Source organism: Arvicola amphibius, chromosome 12 (assembly GCF_903992535.2).
Source record: "Arvicola amphibius chromosome 12, mArvAmp1.2, whole genome shotgun sequence".
Taxonomy (NCBI): Eukaryota; Metazoa; Chordata; class Mammalia; order Rodentia; family Cricetidae; genus Arvicola; species Arvicola amphibius.
The window spans coordinates 101,840,617-101,865,923 of NC_052058.2; the positions used below are offsets into that span (position 1 = coordinate 101,840,617).

At 46.0% G+C, this 25,307-nt stretch overlaps 2 protein-coding genes across 2 annotated transcripts; one reads left to right on the plus strand and one right to left on the minus strand.

Moving 5' to 3' along the window:
• Positions 1-283: 283 nt before the first annotated feature.
• Positions 284-8,408, minus strand: Nifk (nucleolar protein interacting with the FHA domain of MKI67). The gene is made up of 6 exons (XM_038349347.2): positions 8,270-8,408; positions 6,388-6,528; positions 4,956-5,064; positions 3,089-3,300; positions 1,935-1,994; positions 284-1,077 (listed from the first exon to the last, which is right to left on the minus strand). Exons 1-6 carry the CDS (start codon positions 8,360-8,362, stop codon positions 886-888), a joined length of 807 nt encoding a protein of 268 aa, XP_038205275.1. The 5' UTR covers positions 8,363-8,408; the 3' UTR covers positions 284-885.
• Positions 8,409-19,826: 11,418 nt separating this feature from the next.
• Positions 19,827-24,416, plus strand: Tsn (translin). Its single transcript, XM_038350168.2, has 6 exons — positions 19,827-20,082; positions 21,202-21,295; positions 21,955-22,051; positions 22,930-23,045; positions 23,467-23,546; positions 23,897-24,416. Exons 1-6 carry the CDS (start codon positions 20,017-20,019, stop codon positions 24,128-24,130), a joined length of 687 nt encoding a protein of 228 aa, XP_038206096.1. The 5' UTR covers positions 19,827-20,016; the 3' UTR covers positions 24,131-24,416.
• Positions 24,417-25,307: the final 891 nt, after the last annotated feature.

Genomic DNA, 25,307 nt, shown 5'->3' on the forward strand with positions numbered 1-25,307 from the left:
ATCTCAAGCTGGGTGATGGCGACACATGCATTTAATCTCCGCAGTTAGGAGGCACAGGCAGGAAGATCTTGGGGTAGAGTTTGAAGCCAGGCTGGTTTACAGAATGAGTTCCAGCACAGCCAGGGCTACACAGAGAAACACTTGTCTCAAAAAACAAACCAGAAACAGTCCTATCTCAAATGAGTAAGGGCAGTGACAGAAGACTGGATCTCCCCTCAGGCTTGCGTACTCACACACAAGCATATATGCTCACACCCCACACAAGGATGAAAAGAACGCTCAATGGTGATTGATAGGTATATTAACAAACCTGCATGAGCAATAGTAAGCACAGCAACAAACAGATGGTGGACCCCCCCAATACAAAAAGTTTTCTTTTCTCTTATACACAGATAAATGGTAGAAACGTTTGGCCACTGAATCTTGATTATTCCTGCTGAAACTGATCTGTCAAACCTAAACTAGCTCACTGTAATTATGTATGAAAACAAGTTATTCCAGGTTCTTATAGCACTTGTGCAAATGTGTATTCACACGTGAACTGCCTTCTCGTCCTCCATGTGTATTTAACTTCCAGTTTCTGGGGTCTAAGGTTGAAGCCTGCCATATTCTCTGGGGTTTTATGTGCACAGCACTGGTGGTATCTAAGTCTGTGATGTGATACAGGCAGAGTAAACTAAGGCAGCCATGAAGCCTGAATAAAACTCAGGCCAGGAGAGGGCACAACAGCCAACTTCCTGATGGCGTGCCTCACCGGCATGAACAAACGTGTTTTTCCTCCAATAATCTCGTCAGTGGCTTGCATGTCGCAGCACCAGTAACAAATGTAGGCCTTTATAACAAAACCACATCTGCCTGGAAGACACACACAGCATGCTTTCAGGATCACTGGTTGCTCTTCCTTTTTCTTGGTCTTTTTGTCCCAGAGCGCGCAGGTGTTGGAGTCTTTGGTGCCTCTTCTTTCACTGTGGGCACGGGCTGTTTGAAAATGATTTCATCATCTTTATTGTCATCGATTTCAGTCATTTGTGATTTTCGTCTCTCCAAAAATGTTGGTGTACAAACTGGTGTGGGATCCTAAAATCAACAAGTCTATTATTACAGTCCAGGGCTGAGAGCAGGCATTTACAACAACCACCCACCATCACTGCTTTCCTGGCTTTATCAGGAACAACCACCCACCACCACCATCCTAATTCTAAGTTGTACCATGGGATCTGTTTTTATCTCCTAGTCGCTGTTGAATGATCTGTGAGTTCGAGGCCAGCCTGGTCTACAGAGCAAGTTCCAGGACAGACTCCAGAGCTATTGAGAAACCTTGTCTCAAAAAACAAAACAATCCGTAATGCAAGGGACCAGCAATAGTGGTAGAAACCTAGAGTCCCAGCACTAGGGATGTGGCAGGCAGGAGGATGAGACATTCATCTTCACAACACAGTAAGATGGGGGTTCACATGGGCTACATTAAAATCACTAGGTCTCAAAAAAATCCTAAAAACCCCCTCAACTGTTTTTTGGGGTTTTTTGAGACAGGGTTTCCCTGCAGCTTTGGAGCCTGTCCTGGAACTAGCTCTTGTAGATCAGGTTGGCCTCAAATTCAGAGATCCGCCTGTCACTGCCTCCCAAATGCTGGTATTAAAGGCGTGCGCCACAACTGCCCAACTGAAATTTAACAACAACAACAAAAAATAAAGTAGCAGAAATTAACTTTCTTTTTTCAGGTAATGAGCCTTAAAAATTTTTAAATTACTCTGTGTGTGTACACATATATATGGAGATCAGAGAAAAACTTTTAAGAGTCAGCTCTTTCCTTCAAACCATGTGAGACCCCGGGACTGAACTAGGTAGGCCAAGTGCCTTCATCCCAAGTCATCTTGCCAACATTTTTGAAAGTATTTCTATAGTAACTGTGGCCATTATCGAGCCGATCTCACCTGGTTACCCTTGGACTCCGGAGTGCCCTGTGAAGCCCCTTTCTTTGGATTAGGTAACACCTGCAAAGAAACAATTTGCATATTTATCAGCTATATGAACATGCTGTAGCTGAATGACTATTTTAAGCATCAATGTCCAGCTACCAAATGGTTCAAATGTAACCAGGGGCAAAGGCTTTGTTATAACCCAGGTGAGTATCTCATGTTTATAATCACAGCACTTGGAAGGCTGAGGCGAAAGGATCGCCAGTTTGTGGGGAGCCTAGATCATGTAGCAAGACCCTGGCTTAAAATGCTGGTGACTAGAGAGATGCTTCAACAATTAAGAGCACTGGCTGCTCTTTCAGAGGACCCAGGTTCAATGCCCAGCACCCATATGATGGTTCACAACTATCTGTCAACTATAGTTTTAGGGGATCCAATGCCTTCTTTTGGCCTCTGAGGTAGCTGGTATTCAGTTTGGGACACAGGTGAAGAATTGTATTGGGGGAACAAATCTGGCAGGGGTCTGGTGACGTAGTTCATATAATGCAGCATACCTAAAGCCCCAGGTTATACCTTCAGGATTGCATAAACCTAGATCCCAGCACTCAGGACAAAGAGGCTGCATAACATGTTTGATGCCAGCTTGGAACGAAAGACCCAGTCTTAGCAACATCAATAGCAGCAGGTGCCTATGTAGGGTTGGAAGCCCATCTATCTACCCAGGAGCAAACGCAGGAGGAACTATGACAAAGGCTTCCCTAAGCTAGACTGCTTTCAAACCAGTCCATGCAACTCAGAGAGTTTTCTCCAGAAAGGGGACACAGGGTTTGGGTGGAGGAATGGATGGTGTATACTCAGTGCTCTGGATTCCATCCTTGGGGCCATAAACATTAACAAGAACCCACAATGCAGTGTTTCAAAGTTTCAGTAAAAACCCTAACACACAGAATTGTACAAGTGCTCAGCAACAGACCACTTGCCTCACTTGGGCGGAGTCTCGCCTGGCTGCCAATCAGCCAAAAGAACTACACGCCCCAAACAACCCAAACCTTAGCATGTGAGAAGCATTGGAATAGAGGACAATCATATAGATTTGTGCCAGAACTAGTGAGGTAGAAACCCCATCCCAAAGAGAAACCACTGGGAAAGACTCAGGAAAGGATACCTACCAACGAAGGGAAACTATAATCGATCCCCTTCTTAGCTAGTTTCTTCCGGAGTAATTTTTCCTTCTTCTTGAACCGATATTCCATCTTCAACATTTGCAAATGCCCCCGTTTCTGATTATAGCGATCCACTGCCGGAAATAATGGCTGATGAAAGGGAACGTTCCACTCTTTAAAAAGGTCCTTATGGACTTTTTCTGGTGGCATAAATTTACCTATATATAAAAAGAACAAAACAAAAAAGAACACACACACACACAAAAAGGATTTTAACTTTAATTTTATATTTTCCCTAGGGCCATTTCTTATCGTATGAAGTAACTGTATCATAGAAAAATAACTTTTTAAAACTCAAACAGTTATTGCTATGTATGCAAACCCATGTGTATGGGTTCACATGCCTTGACGCATGTGGAGGCCAGAGGACAGCTCTGTGAAGTTGGCTCTCTCCTCCCACCTTTATGTGGGTTTGGGTGATGGAACTTGGACTGCCATACTTTCACAGCATAAACCTTTACCTGTGAAGCCGACTCTGCTCTTTCTTTTAAACACAGGGTCTCATGTAGTCTAGCTGGCTCTAAACCCATGTTGCTAGAATGACGTCCACATTTAATGCGAATACAGCATTAAAAGCCTGTGTCATTGAGTCCCTAGGGATGAAATCTAGAGCCTTGTGCATGCTAGGCCAGCACTCTACCAGCCAAGCTAACTCCAGACCCAGACGATCCCATTCTATCCTGAACAGACAATAGTCTGTAGAATCCAGAGCCCTTTCTAATGTTTCCCTCAAAGCAGACAAAGAGCAGACCCTGTACTCTCAAGTTCCTGCCCAGTCAACTGAGCATGGGACCCCCATCAGGCCACCGAGAATGTCTCTCATGGCGAAGGAACTGGGAGAACAATGTTACCAGGAAGCCCTGTGGACCAGTCCCAAGGTAGAGCACACTCTACTATGGACGTATGTAGATGCGGGAACGTAGGCCTATCTTCCAAGGACAAAGATCTGGACAGTGATCTACAGGTGTCTTGGGATGGACACCGAACTGAGTGGCTGTAACTGAATGAGGCAATGCATGTGGTTTGGATTGAGAGCATCTGTGCGGGGCGGGAGGAAAGCATGTGGTTTTCTGCTCCACCATTCTGCCTTGTGTCCTTCAGATCCTCTCACAGAACCTGGAGCTGCATCCAATGTCACTTAGTCTGACTTTGAGACAGGATTCTTTACTTTTGGTATGATCCTGTTTAGACACCATGAAGGCTGTACCCAGACCTCAGAATAAACTCTAATTTTATGGGTATCAAGAATCTGACCTATAGCCTATTTTCCCCCTATTCCAGTTCCCTTACATTCCCCAACAAATAAATATAAGTCACCTCTGGTTCAGCATTTACCATTCATGTGGTCAGAGATGACCTCAGTCTATACTTGCACCCCTTTACCTGGCTCATGCCTAGTCCCCCCTTTTCTTTGAGACAAATCTGCCTGCTTCTGCCTTCATATCCCATGTGCTGGGATTAAAGGTGTGTACCACCATGTTAGGCTTTAACCCGCCAGTCTTCAGTCAAGTCCTTTTCTTTGTTGAGATTCACTTATTTATTATGTATAGTGTTCTGCCTGCATGTACACCTGCAGGCCAGAAGAGAGCACCTGATCTCACTACAGATGGTTGTGAGCCACACCATGTGGTTGCTGGGAATTGATCTCAAGACCTCTGGAAGAGCAGAGTCTCTTAACTGCTGAGCCAACTCTCCAGTCCACCAAGTCCTTTTCAATCACCCATTAAGCTCTTCTTCCTGAGTACAAGCCCCACAAGTAACTGCTTAACCGTATCTGTGTAGAAACGGCCCTCAGCTACGTCAGAGTACTTACACGATAGAAGTCTTGCACCAAAAAGGTAGTTGTCCATTGTTTCTGCAACTATCTTGGCAACATCCTCAGACTCAAACTCCACAAAACCATACCCTCTGCTGTTTCCAGTCTGCAAATGAAAACCCACAGAAAGAGCAGTTAAATCTAACACATCACCAAGCTCTAACACACCCCTGTGGGTGCTCAGGAGACAGCAGTCACAACTGCCACTTCAACTCCACTCCATGCACTCTTGAACTTGTTATTCAAAAGGAAAACAACCAGGCGGTCACAACTTGGAACAAACGGATTTTCTAGTATCCTTAAAGTTCCCCTCAGTATGACATGTGAGTATTCTGGCCAATGTAGCCAATAGCAATTGAGTAAGTAAGTGGTAAGAAGTCCATCTTTGGGCTCCCACAGCCCTGGACTCACGGGTTGTTTCACTGGTGATCTCCTGTGTCATAAGCATGTTGTTTCATTAGGAATATAGCAGTCTGGGCACACCTGTAATCCAGTTACACAGGACGCTGAGGCAGGACAATCTGTTGGTTCTTGTAAGTCTAATCAGGTCAGTCTGGGCAACTTAGTTAAGACCCTGTCTCAAAAATAAGACAGGAACGCCACCTAGTGCTTACCTCTTACGCCCTGGGTTCCAGCCCTAGTACTAAAGCGGAAAATGCAGGCAGCACAACCTATCTCACAGGCCAAGGGCGAACACTACCAACTCTCCAGTGTCACAAGGCACAGAGTAACATGTAAGACTCAGATTGTCATTCCGTGGAACGAGGACAACAAAATAAAATAACCCATCACACTTGCTATGAAATCTGATGTGTGTGTTCTACCTCATGCTTACAGCAAAAGACCTCTTAGCCATTATGCCATTTCCCTAGCCCCCAAACAGTCTCTCAGTGGCCTGGACTTGAGCTAGGTTGGCTTATCAGGAAGCCTCGGGAACCCCGTCCTCACCTTCCCCAGCAGTGGGTTACAGTGCACATAGCCACACCTGGCCTCTGCAGATTGAGAGCTACAGACTGAGCGCTCCCCACCTCACAACTTTTCACTTTCTTTTTGAGACAGGATTCCCCACTATACAGCTGTGGCTTGCCTCTGCCTCTCACGTATCGGGACTGAAGGAATACACCACTGTGCCAGGCTTACTTTCCATTGCAACTTGTGAAGTTATTTATGCTTATCTATTTCTAGTCAGAACATCCTTATGTATCCCTGGTTGTCTTGGAACTCATGATACAAGCGAGGAGGGCTTTGCAGTCAACAGAGATGTGCTGGTCCCTGCTTTCTAAGTGGTGGGACTAAAGGCACATACCATCATGCCTGGCTTGTGAAAAGTTCTTGAGTGTCAACTTTGTAGGTAACAGTGCCGTGTGTATGAACACAATGGACGATAACAACTGAAAACAGACACACACAGCTGAGTTCACACTCTTACCCGTTTACTTCTCGACAGTCTGTATCTGCTAATAGTGCCAAACTGGGTAAAGTAATCATAGAGGTGACTTTCAGAAAATATTGCTGGCAGGTGGCCCACAAAGATCACTCCAGGATTAAGACTTTTTTCTTCCTTCTTTTGCTGAGAACAAAAACAAATAAACATTTAAAAAAATACAAACTCATACTGTACCAAAACGTGTGTATGTGTGTTTGTGAGTGAGTACCTTCCTGAATAGGGTCTCACTACAGAACGTTGGCTGCGTGGAACTCACTATGTAGACCAGGCTGGCCTCTAACTGCTGAATGTTGGGGTTAAAGGCCTGAACCACCGTGGCCTTTGAGGGATATTAATTCTGAAGTCGCTTTGGAGGTAAGCAGAGATTTGCCTGCCTGTGTGCCCCAGCACTGGGACTGCAGGTATCTATCACCCTGCCTGGCTCTCAACCCCCTTGGTCGGTAAACCTACTCACATCTCTGGCACAGCACTAATTAAAGAACTAGGTGTTTGATGTCTCTCTTATCAAAGTTTTCTTAAGGAAAACTGTTGGGCTGCCAATGGTTTTTCTGGAGCAGCAGGATGGCTCAATCATAGGGAGCAACAGTGCAAGAGACAGACTCCTAAAGGTTGTCTTCTGACTGACACGCCACAGACACACATGTGCACACTCACCCCCCCCCCCGAAGAAAGTCTTCTATCACCTCAGGACATGTGTTTGAGAGCTAGCTGTACTGAGCGAATGGATAAACAGGCAATTGTCTGTCATTGTCACTCAGAACCTGAGACTTTGACTCTGAATGCAAGCGACAGCTTATTCACACCTAACCAGACTATGTTATTTCCAGTTGTGACCCTTCAAAGTGCAGACTACTTCTCTGTCACCATATGCTAACCTACTTGTTTTCTATCAGGGAGTGACCCAGGCCTGTAATCCCAGCATTCAGGAAGTGGACTGGATACAAGGGTAAAGGACTCAGCTGCACAATAAATTTCAGACTAGTCTGGGCTACAGTAGATCCAGCCAGACAGTGGTGGCGCACGCCTTTAATCCCAGGACTCGGGAGGCAGAGGCAGGTGGATCTCTGAGAGTTTGAGGCCAGCCTACGAGAGCTCCAAAGCCACAGAGAAACCCTGTGGGGGGGGGGGTGGAGGAGAAAAGAAAAAGAAAAAAAGAACCCTTTCTGAAAGACCCCCCACAAAAAAATATTTCATTTTCTCCAGTGCATTTCATGCTAAAAACCAAAGGGAATATTAACCTTTGTTAGGGGCTACTGCGGGCAACTAGAGCTTGCCTGACATGTCTATTTTTTTCTTCTTCTTTTTTTTTGTCTTGATCTTTCTTTTCGAGACGGGGTTTCTCTATGTATCCCAAGCTGTCCTGGAACTACGTAGACCAGGCTGGCCTCGAACTCAAAAGATCCGCCTACCTGCGCCTCCAGGGTGCTGGGATTAAAGGCGTGTGTCACCACCGCCCGGCAAGGCAATGTCTCTATTTTTTTCCGCTAAGCCCTGATCTGAATATGTAATCCAGGCTATTTCTGCCTCTCACTCTTTCTGCGTCCTCCTCCCAGGCGCTGGGTTTCTGGACGTCAATTCCGCCTCCTAAGCTCTCCAACGGAAGAGGACATACACACCTCCCGAGGGCTGCGGGAGCCCATGAACCCTCACTTTGCGGGCTAAAGTGGAGTCGTTGCAACTTTAATATATTCTGCGATTTGGATGTGCCATGCTCCTACACGTGGTATCCCTTTCTCTCCACGTGAGTCCTGAGGGCCTAAGGAGCAAAACCTCACACCGACTCCCGACCTGCCTCAGTCTCCCCGCTTGAACCGCAGTCTCCAACCCTGCCGCCTCTGCTGGGCCGGGGCGCCCGGCCGCTCACCTTTTTCACGAGATGTTGGGCTTGTGTCAGAACCTTCTGAAACTTTGCGTCTTCCTGCGGGTTCAGCGCTAGACTCGTCTCTGCGGGAGCCATGTTGAAGGAGTCCTTCCCAGCCGTTGCACGCGGAGGTCCCGGAAGTGACGGCCCTCGGAAGCGGAAGTAGAGAGGCGGGGGCAAGCTTAGCAAAGGACGCTCAGGTCCTTGTGTCTGGTATTGGTCGAGCTCCAGCGTCACCTACTGGCCAGAAACTGAAAAACCCCAAGGCGGAGGTTATGGCTCAGTTGGTGAAGTGCTTGCCTAGCTTCCACGAAGTCCTGGGTTGGAAACGGAGACTGGAGTTCCACGTCTGTAATCAGAGCCAGTGAATGAAGCACACCCTGGTTCTGAGACCTGAGTCAGTGAAAGAAATGCTTTAGCCCCGAACCCAGAACCAAAGAGATACACCCTGACCCTGAAACGAGTGCCTAAGAAACACTTTGGTCCTAGAATCAGAGGCAGTGGGGGAAAAAACTATGCCTTGGACCCCAAACTAAAGCCAAAAAGCTAAAATACGCCAGTGAAAGAAATACACTTTGGTCCTGAAATCAGCCATCTCAGCCACTGACCAGCTAAACTAACCAATCACTGAGTAGGGAAAACTAACCTATCCCTCTTCTCCCTGGGAAAACTCCACCCCTAAGAAGTCCTATATAAACCCTGCACCTGTTCTGTTTGCTGCTGCCCCTTTTCCACCCTGGCAGAGGCAGCCACTCTCCTGAGTTCTTTCTCCCACTAAATCTCTTGGATGAGGTTTGGGTGAAGAACTTCTTTCACCAGAATGGAGCAGAGGAGACAAGTTCCCGTACCAGAGTGGCAGTGGTGTTGCTATACCCTGGGGCACCAGAGCCAAACTGACAACTTCCCTGGGGAAGCCCTCTTCTGCCAGAGCGGAGCTGTTACATTGGGAAGCCTTTCCCTAGAGAGGCAAACTGCTCTGTTCACTGTGACCTGTACTCCCAGCTGCCAGAATGCTCTCCACCTGAGCTGTAGCACCTAGCATTCCTTGGCTTCCGGCGGCCAGGATCGCTTTAACTCTACTGTTAGTGTTTTTAATAGTAGATGTGGTTATCACAATGGGTTTTTATTATGACATCTACATACGTGTCATGTGTATTTTGATCATATTCACCCCCGTTACCCTCTCTTTCTCCTCCCACTCCTGCTGACCCCTTCCCAAATAGCCCACCTTCCAATCAGTTGTTAATGTGTGTCCCACCAAGTTTTATTAGTGTTGTTTACAGAAACACTGTATTTAAGTTTGCTTTTCAATCCTGTATTTCATTCATTTATTTATTGTGGGGCAGTGTATGCCATGGTGCACATGTAGAGTGAGAAGACAACTTGCAGGAGTCACTTCTTTCCTTCCATGTAGGCTCTGGGGATCAAATCATTATGTCAGCCTCAGTGCCAGGGGCTTTACCCGCTGAGCCAGCTCCATGGCCCCTACACTTTTTTTCAGGAGCCTTTGAGACTTCCACAGCAGCCAGTTTCCAGTCTCATCAGCTTTGCACAAGCATTCCTACTTCTCCACATTTTCCTCTCTCTGTCTCTGTCTCTGTCTCTGTCTCTGTCTCTGTCTCTCTCTCTCTCTCTCTCTCTCTCTCTCTCTCTGTGTGTGTGTGTGTGTGTGCGTGTGCGCTCAGTGGTGTTTGGTAGTTTGGGTTGCATTCTCTGGTGACTAGGGACATTATTCAGGTTTTTCACATATTTAGGATACATCTGGGCAACTTTTTGAGAAATGTCTATTCAAGGGGCTGGAGAACAGTTACGAGAGTGTATTGCTCTTCCAGAGGACTAGAATTTGATTCCTGGAACTCATATCAAGTGGCTTACAAGTGCTGTAACTCCAGTTCTAGGGGACCCATCACACTCTTCCAGCCTCCGACTGTACCCATCCCTATATTAATACACAAATAAAACAAATAATTTTTTGTTTGTTTGATTTGAGACAAGCTCTCACTACGTAGTGCTGGCTGTCCTGAAACACACTACATAGACCAGGCTGACCTCAGACTCAGATCTCTGACTGCCTCTGCCTCCTAAGTGCAGGAATTTAAGGCATGTACCACCTCACCAGGCTAAAACTAAATAAATCTTTAAAAACAAACGTTTTCCAAGTCTTTGTCCACGTTTCTCATGTGTGTGAATGTGTATGTGTGTGGGTGAGCACGTTCATGGGTGAATGACCATGTGGAGGTCAGAGGACAACCTTCGGTGCCATCCTTGGGAATGCTGTCCCCTTCCTTTCATACAGGGTCTCTTACTGGCATAGTTCACCAGTGAGGTTAGGCGGGCTGGCCAGGGATTCCCAGTCTTCAAATCCCCAGCACTCGGACCACAAGCACGTATATCTGAATAAAAGAGCGTGTATAAGTGTTTTGCCTGCTTGTATGTATGGCACCATGTATGCCTGGTGCCTGAGGAGGCCAGAGGATGTGGGATCCCCAGGAAGTGGAGTTACAAGGTTGTGAGCCACTGTGTAGGTGTTTAAAGAGAACCTGGGTCTTCTGCAAGAGGAGCAAGTGCTCTCAACACTAAGCCATTTCATCAGCCTCACATCCAACTTTCCCCCCATAGTTTTAAAATTGATTCTTTGTGAATTTCACATCATGCACCCCAACCCTACCCATTTCCCAGTCCATCCATATCTACCCTCCGCCTCCTACCTTCCCCCCAAAAGAAAAACATGTCACCGTGGATGCTGCAGTGTGCCACACAGCATATCCTATCCTTTTGTCCAAATGGCTTTACTTGCAAGTGTTCATTCCAAAGTGTCATTGGTCTGGTTTGAGGCCTCTGGGTTCTGCTACACCATCCATACTGGATCCTCACCAGAACTCCTCTCTGATATCCTCTTGTTGCCCTGAGTCAGGGAGACCCTGCAGCTTTGATTCTGCAGGGCTGGTCCCTTCACAAGCTCCAGCAGTTCGTAGATGGGGTAGGTGTTGGGGGTGGGCCACCTCAAAGCCCTGGATGTGGCTCTGGGTGGTAGCTGATCTGATCAACCCTCCAGCTTCCCCGTGCTTACTCCAGGGAGGCCAGCTCAATGGCAAGGGGCAAGGCTGACTCAGCGTGGCACTCGGTCATCAACATATCCCCAGATGGCAGGCAGCCCAGACCACGGATGTCCTCATGGGCCACAGACATCGATGCAGACTCCTGCTTCGGTACAGCTACAGGTGGAGACATGGCACAGACCTCTCACCTTAGGCTGTTACTTGTCACCAACACATTTCCAGTTCTGCCTCTTTTCATAGTACATAAACCCACTCCTCTGCTCTCTCTCCCCTCTCTCCATCTCACACTTGTTCATGGGGTGACCCCTTCCCTATGTCCTCTGGCTGCCTTGCACCCCGGCCTGGGCTGGGCCTGTCCCAGCTTCTTTAAAAGATTTTTATTTGTTGATATTTCATACACAAATATTGTATTTATGTATTCCCATCATTTCCCCACTCCCTCGCCCCCTCCCACTCCACCCATATTCCTGTCACTTGCTCTCTGATTCATGAACTCTTCATATATTTCTTGCTGAGCCCATTTAGGGTTGCTCACATGTCTAGGTGTTTGGGAGCAGCCTCCTGGGATTGGCTAACCTATCGGGGGCTCTTTCCTTGAGGTAGATTCTCCCTCTTTCAGCAGCCATGGATTGCCTGTAGCTCTTCATCTAGGGGTAAGGCCTTGTGAAATTCCTCCCGTCCATGCTGTCCTTATGCAGGTCTTGTTCAGGCAACCCTATTGCTGAGATTTCATGGGTGCAGCTTCCCTGTCATGTCTAGAAGATACCACCTCTGGACAGGCATCCTGCTATTCTGATTCTTACACTCTGGCCACTCTTCCACAGTTGTAGGGATTTCATTGTAGGTTCATCTGTTGCTGCAGGGCACCGACATGGCCCCTTAGCCTCTGCATTGTGACTAGTTATGGATCTCAGTAAGTCTTTGATCTGCTGCAAAAGCAGCCTTTTTTGACAAGGAGTGTGTTTAGTTAAGTATTTGACAACTTGACACAGATTAGACTCATTTGGCAAGAGGTCACTTCAATTGAAAAATTACCTCCATTAGATTAGCCTGTGAGCATGCTGGTGGGACATTTTTTTGATTAATGTATTAATGCTCATAGTGGATGGTGCCACCCTTCGGCAGGTGGTCCTGGGCAGAAGCCAGGGTTCAGGCATAGTGGTGCATACCTTTAATCACAACACTCATGAAGTGGAGACAAGCAGATCTTTGTGAGTTTGAGGCCAGCCTAGTCTAGGGTTTAGTTAGCAAGTTCCAAGACAACCAGGGGTCAATAAACCCTGTCTCAAAAAAGAAAGAAAGAAAGAAAGAAAGAAAGAAAGAAAGAAAGAAAGAAAGAAAGAGAGAAGGGAAAAAAGGCAGGTTGAGCTAAACAATAAGCAAGCCATGGGAACAAGCCAATAAATAGTGCTCCTCCATGGCCTCTGCTTCAATTCCCGCCTCCAGGCTCCTGTCTTGAGTTCTTGTTCTTACTTCTTTAGCAATAACTATAACCCAGGAATTATAATATTAAATGAACCGTTTCTTCCTCAAGTTATTTTTAGTCAGTATTTTATCATAGAAGCAGAGAAGAAAACCAATAGGTGAGAGCTATATTTATCTGTGGATATAAATATTTAGACTACGTTTAAAAAATAATGGATTAAGCCGGGTTGTGGTGGAGCATGACTCTAATCCCAGCACTCGGGAGGCTGAAGCAGGCGGATCTCTGTGAGTTTGAGGCCAACCTGGTCTACAAGAGCTAGTTCCAGGACAGGCTCCAAAACTACAGAGAAACCCTATCTCAAAAAAAAGGGATTAGGCATGAATTCTCTCATTATGAGGGCCTTGAATCCAATTAGACAGCTGTTGGCTACCCCTTATAAGCCTGCTACCCTTGCAATGTTGTGGGTAGCTCACCAGGCAGGTCGCTGCTGTGGTCGGTCTGAAGGCTTTACAACCAGGTAAGACTGTTGATTACTTTTTTCCTCTGCAGTTTGCAAAGTACTTTCTGATACTCTGAGAGTTAGTCCTCGGGGAGGAGGCTTCCAGGCCAGTCCCAGCTTGATTCCTCTAAGTCCTGTGTCTGAAATGTATGGTGTCTTCAGCAATAGACTCGTCTTCAAGTTCTGGGCGGCAACCATGGCCAATGGCAACAGCCTATATTGTTTTCAGAACCCTCCTGACTCCACCTAACCAACAGCTCGGATGGAGGTTTCCATGGCTGGTTCTGGCTGGGGGTCCTGTTAGATGGCTATTGGGGGAGCACTATCACCCTGTACCCTCCCAACATTTTTACCTGACTCCTGGTTGTTAAACTGGGGTCTTCATGCTTCCAAGTCAGGTCCTTTACTCACTGAACCATCTCCCCAGATGTTTTTGAGACAGGGTCTCATGTGCTGCCCAAGCTGACCTATTGCTGGAAAACCTTCTAGCTCAGTCTCCTGAATAGCTGCATCACAGGTGAATGCTCTGCACCCAGCGACTTGTACATTTTTAATTGAGATTTCCCCACATTTTAACAATATATTCTAGAGGTTAGTCCCTTAGCAGCTATGACTCATGGTATTCTGTCTCATATTGGGATTTTCTTCCTTTTTCCTTTCCTTTCTTTCTGTCTTTATTTTTACTTTTATTTTTATTTATTCTTTTTTTTTTTTTTTGGTTTTCAAGACAGGGTTTGTCTATGCAACAACCGTAGAACTTGCTTTGTGGATTAGGCTGGTCTTGAACTCATAGAAATCTGCCTGCTGGCTACCTCTGTCTTCTGAGTGCTGAGATTAAAGGTGTGCACCACCATGACTGGCATGCTTTTTTCCCCCCTTGATACTGCCCTTTGAGAAACAAAACTTTAATGCATCTTTTGTTTTTAAGGCAGTGTCTCAGATAGCCCAGGCTGGTCTCCACTTACTGTGTAGCCTGTGTACACATCCCTGACTGCTGGGATTATAGGTGTGTGTCATCACACTTGGTTCATGTGACTCTGGGGATTGAACCCAGTGCTTCGTGGATGCTGGACTAGTGCTCTACCAACCAGAGCTCAGCCCCCAAACTGTAATTTTGATCAAAATAATTTTTATTTGTTGTTTATGCTTAACTCAATTTCTAGCACCCATAGGTGGCTTACAACCATCCCTACCTCCAGTTTCAGGGGTTCTAACACTCTCTTCTGACCTCTTTGGGTGCCAGGCACACATGTGGTGCACAGAAATACATGAAGAAAATACACATAAATAAAATATTTAATAAAATAAAATAAATGCAAAAAAAATCTTTAAAGAAAGGGAAAACTTTGCTTTTACCATATTAGCATAGTATCTGGGATTTACATGGTTGAAGAAGAGAACCCAATCATGGGTATCCTCTGACTTCCACACATATGTTATGGCATGCATATGTATACACAAATACATGAATATACAAAATAATATCAATAAAGTATGATTGATTAATAAATAATCTTCATACCAACTTTGGGGCTATGTATATCCCTGCACCAGCCTTACTCTGGCATTCAAACCACATAAATGGGGTGCCACCAGTGCCTGACCCTAAAAAATATGTTTTTGACTAATTAGCTAAGTAATTATCTATTTGTGTATTTCACAGAGAGGACTTCAGATCAATTAGAACTGGAGTTTCAGACAGCCTTGAGCCTTCCAATATGGCGCAAAGAACAGAGTCCCGGTCACATGGAAGAACGGCACTCTTAGCCTGTCGGTGGTGGCGCGTGCCTTTAATACAGTACTTGGGAGGCAGAGGCAGGCGGATCTCTGTGAGTTCGAGGCCAGCCTGGTCTACAAGAACTAGTTCCAGGACAGGCTCCAAAGCTACAGAGAAACCCTGTCTCAAAAAAAAAAGGAACAGCATTCTTCACCACTGAGTCATCTCTCTCCTCCCCTCTACACTTATTTTACTGATTGTCATGGTGGTATATGCCTTGAAGCTCAGCACTCAGGAGGTAGAATCTGGTGACCTCTGTGAGTTCCAGGCCATCCAAGTCTGCATAGTGAGATTCTGTCTCAAACACAAAACAGTGCAGTATTTACTTATATCTTAATACTTATATGAGTGCCTGTGTGTGGGTAGTATTCATGCGTGCAGGTGAGCACAGAGGCTGAAGGTTTAGGAGCTCCTGGAGCTGGAAATACAGGCAATTGTAGGATGCCACATGCACTGGGAGCTGAATCCAGGTCCTCTGGAAGAGCAGAACATGTTCTTAACTGTAAGCTTCAGCCTCTATTTATTTTATTTTTATGTGTATGTGTATTTTGCCTGTATGTATGTATGTATGCGTACCCTATGTGTGCAGTGCCTGCAGAGGCCAGAAGAGGGCATTAGAACTCTGGAACTGGAGTTACAGACTGTGAGCCGGGGTCCTCTGCAGACTATGAGCCAGGGTCCTCTGCAGGAGCAACAGTTGTTTCTTCTTCTTCTTCTTCTTCTTCTTCTTCTTCTTCTTCTTCTTCTTCTTCTTCTTCTTCTTCTTCTTCTTCCTCCTCCTCCTCCTCCTCCTCCTCTTCCTCCTCCTCCTCCTCCTCTTCTCCTTTTGACATTTTTCTCTGCTCCCCTCCCTGTCTCTCCCCTCCCCTTTCAACCCTCCCCTAAGGTCCCCATGCTCCCAATTTACTCAGGAGATCTTGTCTTTTTCTACTTCCCATGTAGATTAGATCTATGTAAGTCTCTCTTAGTGTCCTCATTGTTGTCTAAGTTCTCTGGGATTGTGGCTGGTAGGCTGGCTTTCTTTGCTTTATGTTTAAAAACCACATATGAGTGAATACATGTGATAATTGTCTTTCGGTGTCTGAGTTACCTCACTCAAAATAATGTTATCTAGCTCCATCCATTTTCCTGCAAAATTCAAGATGTCATTTTTTTCTGCTGTGTAGTACTCCATTGTGTAAATGTACCACATTTTCCTTATCCATTCTTCGGTTGATGGGCATTTAGGTTGTTTCCAAGTCCTTGCTATGACAAACAAAGCTGCTATGAACATAGTTGAGCACATGTCCTTGTGGCACAATTGATCATCCTTTGGATATATACCCAAAAGTGGTATTCCTGGTACAGACCTAAACAGAGAACTCTCAACAGAGGAATCTAAAATGGCTGAAAGACACTTAAGAAAATGTCCAACATCCTTAGTCATCAGAGAAATGCAAATCAAACAACTCTGAGATTCCATCTTACACCTGTAAGAATGGCCAAGATCAAAACCACCGATGACAACTTATGCTGGAGAGGTTGTGGGGAAAAGGGAACACTTCTGCATTGCTGGTGGGAATGCAAGCTGGTACAGCTCCTTTGGATGTCAGTGTGGTGATTTCTCAGAAAATTAGGAAACAACCTTCCTCCAGATCCAATAACAATGCTTCTGTTTAGGACATTGTCATCAATACCCGCTATTTTGGGCGGCTCTTTGGACCTAACACTGGATAAGCACTCAAGCAACTAAGCGGCATCCCTAGACCCCAGAGTTACATTTCTATGAGGTATAGTTAGACTCATAAAGACAGAAGTTCTGTTTGGCGTGCACTTTTGGTGCCCTCACCAAAAGTTTTTGACCTAGTCTCATTCTTAGTTTAGAGAGTCCTTAAATTTCCAATCCTTTTGCCTTGGCTGTTAAAAGTGCCGGTTGCACAGGTGTGCATTACCACACCTGGCCCAGCTACCCTTTCTGCACCCCTACAAAGGGGTCTTACAGCGCTGCTCTCCTAACCCCCTCTGAGATGGGGGTCTCACAATGCTACTCAGTGGTGCTCCCAGGTTGGCCTTACACTCCTAACTCAGAGATCCTTCTACGTCTGTCCCAGGTAGCTGAAACTGCAGATATGAGACTTTCCCCAAGGTACCTTTCAGAGCTGTAATTCTAACTTTTAGAGATAAGATTTAGTAATTTGTAATTTGGTGAGAGAAGCCATGCCCTCAAGTAAAAAAGAAAGCTATCTCAAGTCACACACTCCCAGTTGCTGGTCTTGCTGTCTGATGGGCGGTCCCAGGACCCAGCAGGTTTCAACTGTTTGCCTGTATTCCCTAGCTGACTGTTTGCCTGTATTCTCTAGCTGACCGTTTGCCTGTATTCCCTAGCTGACCGTTTGCCTGTATTCCCTAGCTGACCGTTTGCCTGTATTCCCTAGCTGACCGTTTGTCTGTATTCCCTAGCTCACCATATGCCTGTATTCTCTCGCTCAATGTTTGCCTATATTCTCTAGCTCACGGTTTGCCTGTATTCTCTAGCTCACTGCCTGTATTCCTAGCTCACCGGTTGCCTGTATTCCCTAGCTCCTGGGTTTGCATACCAGCTATAGCCACTTGGTGTGGTCCACCTAGGAGGCCAGAGATTTCTGTTGGAACACAGGACTCGGCAGAGAAAGAGGCCCTTATCTTCCTTAAGCCACTCTTCCCAACTGTTGCTACTGGAGCTATTTGTCCTCATGTCTGCCACATCCCTGCACTTGGAGTTTTTAGAAACTTTCCCAAAAGGTACTTGCATAAAGTGGCAGGCATGGGAATTTGGTGAGGAGGTGACTTAAAGCTGGTCCATGCTTGTCATCCCAACTGGGAAGATGAAGACCCTGATGGATGACAAATGAGCATGTGACTGCCCCCAGGTGTTTTGTCATCCCCCCTTCCCCAGTGTTTCCCTATGGAACAGTCCTAGCTGTCCTGGAACTAGCTCTTGTAGACCTGGCTGGCCTCGAACTCACAGAGATTTCGCCTGCCTCTGCCTCCCGAGTGCTGGGATTGAAGGCGTGCGCCACCACTGCCTGGCCCTCCAAGTTATGGTTTAGAAAAGTTTATTATAGATAAAGGGAATAGTCAGAAGCATCTGGAAGAGTCCAGACCAGACCATGAGAAGAGAATGAGGTGGGAAGAGGAACAGAAGGGCTTGTGGACCAAGGGGCCTAACAGGGGCCAGGGAACTAAGGAACATATAGTCAAAATGGTTGAGTTATATAAGGATCAAGCAGGGGAAAGGGAAGTACAAGCCCAGCCCTGGAGAGAGGGGCTTAAGGCAGGGGGCCTGGTGAGACTCGCTGGGAGGAGTCACAGGTACTAAGTGAGACTCATTCAGGGTTTGAGACCTAACACCTGCCTTACCCAAACAAACAGACAGAAAATCCAAAGAAGACAAGCCACGGCCGGAATAAAGAAACTTTCTGATCAAAAGAACCATCCCCTCTCCCATGCTCCAGCAAGGTTTCTAAGTCCCAGCTAGAGCCATCAAAGAAAGGTAAATGTTGAGGGTAAGTGACACTTGGAATATCCCTTCTCTGCTAAGCTATGAGGTAACTGGTCCATCACATGATCAGAAAACAGTTCCTGCACAATAGGGCCGTGGTATCTTGGCTAATTCTTGCCCCTTCGAATATTTTAACCTCTTCTGAGGTTGAAATAGATTTTCTGGGTTGTGGGGAGAATTTCAGAGTGCCTTCCAAACATTGAACATTTAGTTATTTGGGGTGTGTGTGCCTGAAGAGGTCAGAGGACAGCTTGTGGGAGTTGGTTCTTTCCTTCTATCAGACTATCAGGCTTGGTGACAAGTTCTTAACTGTTAAGCCATCTTCCAATGGTTAAGAACCATCCACTCCGCTTCTGAAGATGCTCTGTCAAAGAAACACCTTACAGAAGTCGACCCAAGCTCATTCAGATGGTAAGTGGACTCCCTGACCAGGCAGAGGAGCTACAAGGTGAATTCCGGGTGCTTCAAGATAACTCAAGATCAGTTCTTCAAGATCCTCACTGGGAGTATAAGAGAGTAGTGGTGGGCAGATCATGTACAAGGACTTCAAAGCTCCAAACACATTCACAGTTGAAGTGTATTTATCAATTAAAGATTACATTAGCAAACTTTTTAGAAGATAACATTTTTGTTAATATTTATTTAGGTCGTTTATTATTGTTGTTGTTGTTTGTGGTGGTGGTGGTGGTGGTGGTGGTTTTCCCAGACAGGGTTCTTCTGTGTAACATCCCTAGCTGCCCTGGAACTTGCTTTGTAGACCAGGCTGGCCTCCAACTCAAGAGATACTCCTGCCTCTGCTTCCGGAGTGCTGGGGTTAAAGGCAGCCACCACGGTCCGCTCTTTTATTGTTTTTGTTTAACAAATTACTTCTTTCGACATTCTTTTACACTAAGTTTATGCATGTTGTTTGTTGTGAAGTGTGCGAACTGTTTTTTCTTCCCTTGAAGTATGTAAATAACATATGCATATGCATAAGCAAACTGCACCATCCGCAGGCCCCGCCCTCTTTGAGCCACGTGCCGCTAAGGCGACTCCCCCCTCCCCCCTGTTTCCCGAGATGCCTATCTGCAAGCCTAGGACTTGTGCCCGCCCTCGGCCCCGCCTCCTCAGTTGGAGCTGCCTATCAGCTGGCCTATGGCCACGTGCCTCCGAGGCCCCCTCGGTAGGGCTGTTTGCAGAGATGCCTATCTGCGGGCGGCAGGCGAAGTCCGCTCTTAGTGCTGCTGTCCGGCGTCGGGACACGCGCCCGCATGGGACAGTGCGCGCGGCGCCTCAGGCAGCGCGGCGGGCAGCCCCGACTCCGGGCGCGCCGCGGCTGTGGGAAGACCCCGGCGCCAGCGGTGGCGCAGAGCCGGTGGACGCGGCGGTAGCGACAGCGACGGGCTTTAAGAGCGAATTCGCTGCTCGTCCGTGAGACGCGCTTCTTCGGCGGGGCTCCGGCGCTGGCTGGTTGTTGGGCGGCCGGCGCCATGTCTGTGAGCGAGATCTTCGTGGAGCTGCAGGGCTTTTTGGCTGCCGAGCAGGACATCCGAGAGGCGAGCCTCCCCACCTTTCTCCCCTTTCCCTGCCAGGCTGGGCTACTTGGTCCCGCCCCTGCTCGGTCTCTTGTTTTCGGTCCGATGGGTTCAGGTTAGGCCGCCTCTCGGTTCCGGATTCGACTTCTCTTCTTGCTCCTCAGCATCATCTGCCTCTTTGAATGTCACCTTTCCTTCCTGCCACTTTGAAATACCACTGTTTCAGCATTCCAGTCCCAGGCTTCCTCAACGCCCGGGGCTATCAGTCAGTAAACCTTTCCTGTACTGGTTGCTGGTATATATTTTTTTAAAGTACTTACTATCCTTCCTTAAAACCAAAACCAAAACTAAACTCTCCTATAGCTTCTCATCCCACATAGAATTAAAACAAAAATATAGATGCTGCTGTGGCTCATAAGGTCTCTCTCCCTGATCTCATTTTACACTTGTCACTGTGTGTGTGTTCAAATTTACTATTTCATTCCTTTAGTGCTTCAGATATTGTACTGTCTGCTTTTGCTGGAATTTATCTCCTGCTTTCGCTGACTCTTTCCTTTTGTACCGGAGACCCTGTGTGGCCTCGAACTTGAAGCTCTAACCTTTAGCGTCTTTAGTGCTGATTTTACAGAAACGGGCGTCACCACGAGAACAATATGTAGTTCTCGTCTTGACCTTAAAACGTAAAGGATTGCTTTTCTGCCAGCTTTTAAAGTCTTGAAAAATTAAAAAAAATTGTTGAGTGTCCTATTTGTTAAATTGCCAAAGGGATTGCTGGCTTCTTCAATGGTTGCTAATGCCCGCCACTAAATGTGCTTAATGAGTGTGTGTTTGAATGAATGACAACCACTCAACAAGTCTTTGTTCTATAGACAATATTCACAGTGTTGACTGTTCTATTTTAAAGTGTTTAAGATCGGTACTTGGGAAGGTGGCTGTTTTTCTCTTCTGGCCCCCTGAGGAATCTAAGGCTTTTAGTGACCAGAAGAAGTCCAGGGAAGAGTGTGGGTTCACGCCTGAAGAGGACTTTCTTGTGGAAGTCCTGAGGGCTGTGCCTACATGTGAGGTTGTGGTAGCTTGTTTGTATGTTTCTGTGGTAATGATTACACTGACCTTATCTAACTTTTATTTTTAATTCTCTAGGAAATCCGAAAAGTTGTACAGAGTTTAGAACAAACTGCTCGAGAGATTTTGACCCTGCTTCAAGGGGTCCATCAGGGCACGGGGTTTCAGGACAGTAAGTGCTTTACTTTCCTTTTGAAGATATTTGTGTAATCTATCAGTCTCTAAATCACTTTCCATTAAGAAGATATACCTAATACATCCATGTCATTTTATTGTGTAAAATGTCCATTATGCTTTATCATAGTAAAAATTGGAGCGTAGTGATTTGATCATTTTATGGATTTGCCATATTCTTGGTATTTTGATACCAAGCTTGTGCATAGTGTAGTTGAAATAAGAATGTTTGTTGCTGTGACATTCTGCTGGCATTAATTACAGCTGCTTAAAAACCTTGTAAATCTAGCTGGGCGGTGGTGCCACACGCCTTTAATCCCAGCACTTGGGCGGCAGAAGCAGGCGGATCTCTGTTGTAAGATGCAGCCAGTGTAGCTAAGAGCTGAGATGGTTTTCTGGTGGAGTCTTATAGTAACAGCTTGCAGGTTTCTAAGGCAAGTCATTTACATAGTGATGTAGAGTTTATCAGTCTGAGAATTGCCCTGAGGCAGCAGCAGTCGGGCATCGGAGGACAGGTAGGAGTAGATGCTGAGGGATACTAGTCTCTGGTTTTCAGTTGTTTCATGTCCAGGCAGACTACATAGATTATTAAGCAAGGACTGTATTTGCAGTTCGGTAAGTTTTTCATTATTAAACATGACTATCTTTTCTGACCAGTTCCAAAGAGGTGCTTGAAAGCGCGAGAACATTTTGGTACGGTGAAGACGCATCTGACGTCTCTGAAGACCAAGTTCCCCGCTGAGCAGTACTACAGGTCTGTAAGAAAACGGGCACTGTTCGTAACATCAGGCTCTGAAGGTTCTGGATGATTTCATATGGATAGTTAAAGTCTTGTAGAAGGAACCACAAGGATTATGTTGATAATAATGGCAGTAAAACTAGCATTTTCATATTTTCTTTTTTTTTGGTTTTTCGAGACAGGGTTTCCCTGTGTAACAGTCCTAGCTGTCCTGGAACTAGCTCTTGTAGACCAGGCTGGCCTTGAACTCACAAGGATTCGCCTGCCTCTTCCTCCTGAGTGCTGGGATTAAAGGCAGGCATCACCACAGCCCGGCTGCATTTTCATATTTTCTAATTTACTTTCAAACAATTTACAAGGAAACCTTTACTTTAAAAAAGTTTATTTTTTGAGATTGTAATTTAATTGCAACATTTCTCCTCCTCCCCTCCCCTTCCCTTCCTTTCATTTTAGCCCAGGGAGGCCTCAGACTTGGTATAGTAAAGGATAATGGCCTTGAACATCTCACCCTCCTGCCTTTACCTTCTGAGTGCTAGAATTACAAAGTGTGCCACCATTCCTGGTGTATACTGTGTGTGGACTAGAGCCCACGGCAAACACTATACCACCTGAGCCCTCTTCAATTTTAATTTTTATATTAATAAAAAATTGAATTGTGCTTCTAGTTGATTGAACTTACAAGTAAATATTATAAATATTTACTTGAACGTATCAAACTTATACCAAATTTATTTAATGTATCTTAAGTGCTGAATGGCTTCTGTCTATTATATATTGGGGTTGCACACAGATTTTGTTTGTAGAAGAATGTCTTTTCTAATCCACTGGTTGAGCCATATTGGTGTGTCCTTGTGGCAGTCCTTCACTTGGTACCTAATGTACCTTTGCTGCAGGTTTCATGAGCACTGGCGGTTTGTGCTCCAGCGCCTTGTCTTCCTGGCGGCGTTCGTAGTGTATTTGGAAACAGAGACCCTGGTGACTCGAGAGGCGGTTACGGAGATTCTTGGCAGTAAGTGCCTCCGTGTGATCTGTAGAAACTTGTATATTAGCTTAGGTTTTGGTGTCGGGGGGACTATCTTCTGTGTTTGTGAGTGTGTGTGTGCGTGCATGCGTGAGGTCAATAACTGCAGTGAATTATTTGTGTGTGTGCACAGAACGTGCTCGTGTGGAGGTCAGAGGACAGCTTGGGTGTTGGTTTCCCTCTGTCCCGTCAGTCAGTTCCCAGTATTGAACTGAGGTCATCAGGCTGGGAGGCCACCATGAGCCACATGCAGTAGTATCTATAGAGTTGGTAAGGGTGGGAACACCCTAAGATGCTAGAAAAGATTTTCATCTCTTCATTTAATTGTATATGTCTGTATCTTTATGTTCTTCTACTTAAATTGCCTTCATATCATGACTGTCTTTTTTTATTCTGATGTGTATTTTAGTTGAACCAGATCGGGAAAAAGGATTTCATTTGGATGTGGAAGATTATCTCTCAGGAGTTTTAATTCTTGCCAGTGAGCTGGTAAGAAGTGTGGGTGTGTGGTGTGGGTGTTGGGCGTAGGTGTGTGCAGGTGCACATCTGTGAATGTCCGTGTGGAGATCCGAGGACAAACTTGCTGTCATTCCTTGTGCTGGCCACCTTTTTTTTTTTTTTTAAGAAAAAAAAAATCATGTTTATTGTGTTTGTGTGCATGCATGTGCCATGGAGTCTGCATGGAAATCACAAGACAAGTTTTAGTGGGTTCTGTGCTTAATGTGTACATGACACGGAGCACCAGTTCATGTAGGTGTCTAGATTTGAGGTTCTAGCGGTTACTGGGAGGAGGTGCCGAGGGAGAAACCACACAGTGATGCCCGATTTCTCCCGTGCAGTCGCGGCTGTCTGTCAACAGTGTGACGGCCGGGGACTACTCTCGGCCCCTTCACATCTCGACTTTCATCAATGAGCTGGACTCGGGCTTCCGCCTTCTCAACCTGAAGAACGACTCGCTGAGGAAGCGCTACGACGGCCTAAAGTACGACGTGAAGAAAGTGGAGGAGGTGGTCTACGACCTTTCCATCCGCGGCTTCAACAAGGAGGCAGCGGCGGCTGGTGGTGAAAAATAGAAGCTTCTCCCTGCGCTGGCCTTGCCGACCCGGCCTTTGCTAGGGAGGGTAGCACGGTGCCTCTTCTGTAGTCAGCACGCCAGTTGCTAAACACTGCGCTTTATTTTCGTAACCAGCTGTGTGGTGTGCGTATCAGAATTGAGATACTTTTTGGATATATAAAAGCCCTTTCCACGGATAGGATTTTTGTTGAAGTTTCAGTGAACTTGCTGTGTACTTTTGTTGTATTCCCATTTTGTCAAAAGTGTAAATGTCGGTCTCTTGGTAAAAGTCTTTTTCTTGCTTACCAGACTGTTGATGTACTGATTAACAAGTTTGTTGTCTTGTTTGTGATTCTTCCAGAAGTGACCCATGTTTTCTAGGTCCGAGTTTGTGCTCCATTCCCAGTCCTAGCCTGGATATAGTGTGAGAATAGACAAGGGAACTTTATTTTCCCCTTTTTATTGTAAGCTGTGTAAATTAGTTAAGTTTTTTCCAAGAAAATTAGAGGCCCCGATTCCTTCACTGCCGTGAGAATATAGCAGATGGAGCTGTGTAGTCCAGCTCAGCAAGGCCAGTTTAGAAAGACCTTCTCTGAAGTGATGTCTGTTTGCTTAGAGCACCTTGTCTTCTGAGGCCACCTTACGTCCTGCCTGCCATAGCAGTTGTAGTCTCCACACCTGTCTTGAGCTAACACCTGTGTGCTGTATCCGTGAGCCATGAGACGTTTTCCCAGCAGGCACTAGACCTGGTCTGGGAGTAGAAAGCCATCCTCGAGCATTCATCCATTAGCTGTACCCGAGGAGCGTCTTCTTACAGAAAACAGTGCCGTTGCTGTGGAAGAAAGTAAAACTTGGCTTTAAAAATTCCATGTGATTGGTAGTATTTTTTGGAATAAGAAATTTCAGGTTTTGATGCTCTCAGTACGTTTTAAATGTGTAGTTCAGGGTAGTCATGTAAACCCTGTGAACTTCTCCGACCCTTCTTCTCTTTAGATAGTATAAGAATGCATATCTGGCCATTCTTGGGGCAGGACTGAAATTGTTAAAAGTCACAGCTAGTGATGTAGCTCGGTGGTAGAGCACTTGCCTGGCAGGTGTGAGGCCCTGGGTCCATCCCTGGGACTTAAAAAAACAAAAAGCCCAAAATCCAATGAACAAAATACCCTGCTTTTTTTTTTTTTTGTAGCCTGTGAAAG

Coding starts and splice junctions, on each gene's coding strand:
- Tsn (XM_038350168.2), top strand. CDS start 20,017: ATGTCTGTGAGCGAGATCTTCGTGGAGCTGCAGGGCTTTTTGGCTGCC. Junction 20,083..21,201: donor CCGAGCAGGACATCCGAGAG/GCGAGCCTCCCC, acceptor TTAATTCTCTAG/GAAATCCGAAAAGTTGTACA. Junction 23,547..23,896: donor TAATTCTTGCCAGTGAGCTG/GTAAGAAGTGTG, acceptor TCTCCCGTGCAG/TCGCGGCTGTCTGTCAACAG.
- Nifk (XM_038349347.2), bottom strand. CDS start 8,362: ATGGCTCCCGCAGAGACGAGTCTAGCGCTGAACCCGCAGGAAGACGCA. Junction 5,065..6,387: donor GACTGTCGAGAAGTAAACGG/GTAAGAGTGTGA, acceptor TTTCATTTGCAG/ACTGGAAACAGCAGAGGGTA. Junction 1,995..3,088: donor ATTATAGTTTCCCTTCGTTG/GTAGGTATCCTT, acceptor GTTTCTTTGCAG/GTGTTACCTAATCCAAAGAA.